The sequence below is a fragment of the Mandrillus leucophaeus genome, unplaced genomic scaffold, assembly GCF_000951045.1.
Source record: "Mandrillus leucophaeus isolate KB7577 unplaced genomic scaffold, Mleu.le_1.0 Scaffold226, whole genome shotgun sequence".
NCBI lineage: Eukaryota > Metazoa > Chordata > Mammalia > Primates > Cercopithecidae > Mandrillus > Mandrillus leucophaeus.
Genome location: NW_012102321.1, coordinates 1,739,048 through 1,741,836, shown reverse-complemented (window position 1 = coordinate 1,741,836; position 2,789 = coordinate 1,739,048). Strand labels below are relative to the sequence as shown.

The 2,789-nt window shown below is 46.7% G+C and overlaps 1 protein-coding gene across 1 annotated transcript in view; it reads left to right on the top strand.

Annotated features, from left to right (window-relative positions):
* Window positions 1-2,400, top strand: part of TNR (tenascin R) — a 270,873-nt gene extending 268,473 nt beyond the window's left edge. The window contains exons 23-24 of the mRNA XM_011981430.1: window positions 1,089-1,252; window positions 2,161-2,400. Coding sequence (XP_011836820.1) covers window positions 1,089-1,252; window positions 2,161-2,280 — 284 coding nt within the window. The 3' untranslated portion in view covers window positions 2,281-2,400. The remainder of the gene's footprint in view (window positions 1-1,088; window positions 1,253-2,160) is intronic.
* The last annotated feature ends 389 nt before the right edge of the window (window positions 2,401-2,789 follow it).

Genomic DNA, 2,789 nt, shown 5'->3' with positions numbered 1-2,789 from the left:
TTTGCTATTGTGAATAGTGCCGCAATAAACACACGTGTCCATGTGTCTTTATAGCATCATGATTTACAATCCTTTGGGTATATACCCAGTAATGGGATGGCTGGGTCAAATGGTATTTCTATTTCTAGATCCTTGAGGAATCACCACGCTGTCTTCCACAATGGTTGCACTAGTTTACAGTTCCACCAACAGTGTAAAAGTATTCCTATTTCTCCATATCCTCTCCCGCACCTGTTGTTTACTGACTTTTTAATGATCGTCATTCTAACTGGTGTGAGATGGTATCTCATTGTGGTTTTGATTTGCATTTCTCTGATGCCCAGTGATGAGCATTTTTCACGTGTCTGTTGGCTGCAAAAATGTTGTCTCCACCTACTAATCCTCATACTTCCCCACAGAATTTATTTAATTTTTTTCTCAATAGCCCATCAAATATTTGGTGACGGTGATCACAGGCCATGTGTCCCTCTTGAAGTCCGCTCTTCCCCAAGATACAGCCCAGATGTCCCAAGCACTTCTCCTTTGACATGGTTATGGTTTTTTCATCATCCTATTTCTTATGAATGGGAACTCTAATTTGCTGATGTCCCTCTTCCCATGTGGCCTCAAGTTCAGAATGTGGGTTCTTGGGTGTCATCTGAGCAGGCCTGGTGAGGCAGGGAGAAGTCAGGCTGAAGCTGCATGGTGGTGACCCAGAATGGCCCAAGTCTGCCTGGTTCATCGTCATCTCCTCTGAAGACAGGAGGAACCATGAGTGGCCCATGTCCCAGTGCAGGCCTGGAGGAAACACCTGAGGGTTGGGGGCGGGGTGGGCAATGAGATGGGGCTAAGTGGAGAAAGTTCTCAGCAAAAGTGGTCGAAGGGATTAGGAAGTTGGTTGGAGATTGTAGCATGGAAGTGGTTGGTCCTGGGGGTAAGGTGAATTAAGAGTTCAGTAGAGCCATGCTGAAAAACTGGGTGGAAATGAAAAGGTAAGTGGAAGGCTCCATAAGTGGAAGCCAGGTTTGCTGGAAGTGGGTCAAATGTCCAGAAAATCCTGATAAAGCAGTGACAAATGGGAGAGTCTCATGAATGTATCTTTTTTGCAGGGGACTCCCTCAGCTATCATCAAGGACGCCCTTTCTCTACAGAGGATAGAGACAATGATGTTGCAGTGACCAACTGTGCCATGTCATACAAGGGAGCGTGGTGGTATAAGAACTGCCACCGGACCAACCTCAATGGGAAGTACGGGGAGTCCAGGCACAGTCAGGTAAGTGATGCTCCACCTCTGCTGTGAATAAGCCCAAGCTGTGGAACCCATGCTCCCTTAGCTTTATGTTTTAAAGGCACACGCAAGTCCTTCATTTCCCTTTAAAAAGAAATATTTGGAGTCTTGAGAAAAGTAATGCAGACAATAGGATAAGATCAGGACAGAGTAGAAGCCAGAGGAAGGAAAGGAAAGGACCCAGGAGCCAGAACTCACCCAGAGAAGCCCTTGATACCCAGTCAAGTTCCCTTTCATTCCCTTATCCAGACAATCCCATGAAGAAAGCTTATCAGTTCTGAGGACAGCTTCACAGGCTCAACTTTACCCTAAAAACAGTCCCAGGAAGATAGAGATTGAAAATACCAGTCTGAACTGGACAATCTTTCCCTATCAGAGACCACAAATTTATAGACTGGGCTGGGTGACAGGGAGACCAGCAGGACCAACTAGACTTTCTAAGTGTTAACACTGAAACAGCCCACATCAGGGAAACCCCTCAGTTCTGGGCAAACCAAAAGGGTTTGTCACCCTAGGTAGAAACCGCCTAAGTCTCCCATTAGGAGTGAGCAGTCAAACACAGTTATTCTCTTTCAAATGCTTCCACCCTGTTGGGATTTCACAACCATCTACTGGTGCATGCCACTCCTGGAAGCCAAGAACAAAGCTGGCAATGAGGAATGACCTGCAACATGCTCCCTGGAAAGACCCACGCCAGCAGCACATTTAAGGAGAAAGCTGGAAAGAGACTCTGCCCCTTTCACTTTATTGGGAACTCGGCCTCGAAGCTTCATGTTAGCTGAAAATAGCTAACCCCACATTGTGGATTCCCTGTTTCCATAATTATCCTTTTTATGAAGTGGGGTGTTCCATGGTGGGGGATGACCTAACATGCTTTTCTTTCTCACACCCAGGGCATCAACTGGTACCATTGGAAAGGACATGAGTTCTCCATCCCCTTTGTGGAAATGAAGATGCGCCCCTACAGTCACCGTCTCATGGCAGGAAGAAAACGGCAGTCCTTACAGTTCTGAGCAGTGGGTGGCTGCGAGCCAACCAATCTTCTCTGTCATTTGTTTGTATTTTATAATATGAAACAAGGGGGGAGGGTAATAGCAATGTGTTTTGCCACATATTAAGAGTATGTGAAGGAAGCAGGGTTGTGGCAGGAATCCGTTGGCTATCATCTGCTCTTGGTTTCTGCTGCCCTGGAGCCTGACCCTCAGTCTCCATTCTCCCTCCTACCCAGTCCTCCTCAACCTTCACCTCCTTTCCCACCAAGGAGGAGATGTAGGAAGTTTTCTTAAAGGGCCAATTCAAAGTGCAGATTGTTATGGTGACAGGCACATACCTTTTTCTACCCTTCTTCCGAGATGTCCTCCACCTTCCAGGTATTTGTGATTTTGTCACAGCCTGACATGGCCACGTTCTCACATTGGCCCACAAGAAAGAGCCTTAGCAAGAGAGGTTTGCCAACAATTCCCCTTAAGAGGAAACAGATCAACTGTACCCCATCCCAGCAACCCAGGTTCTTTTTCCTTCC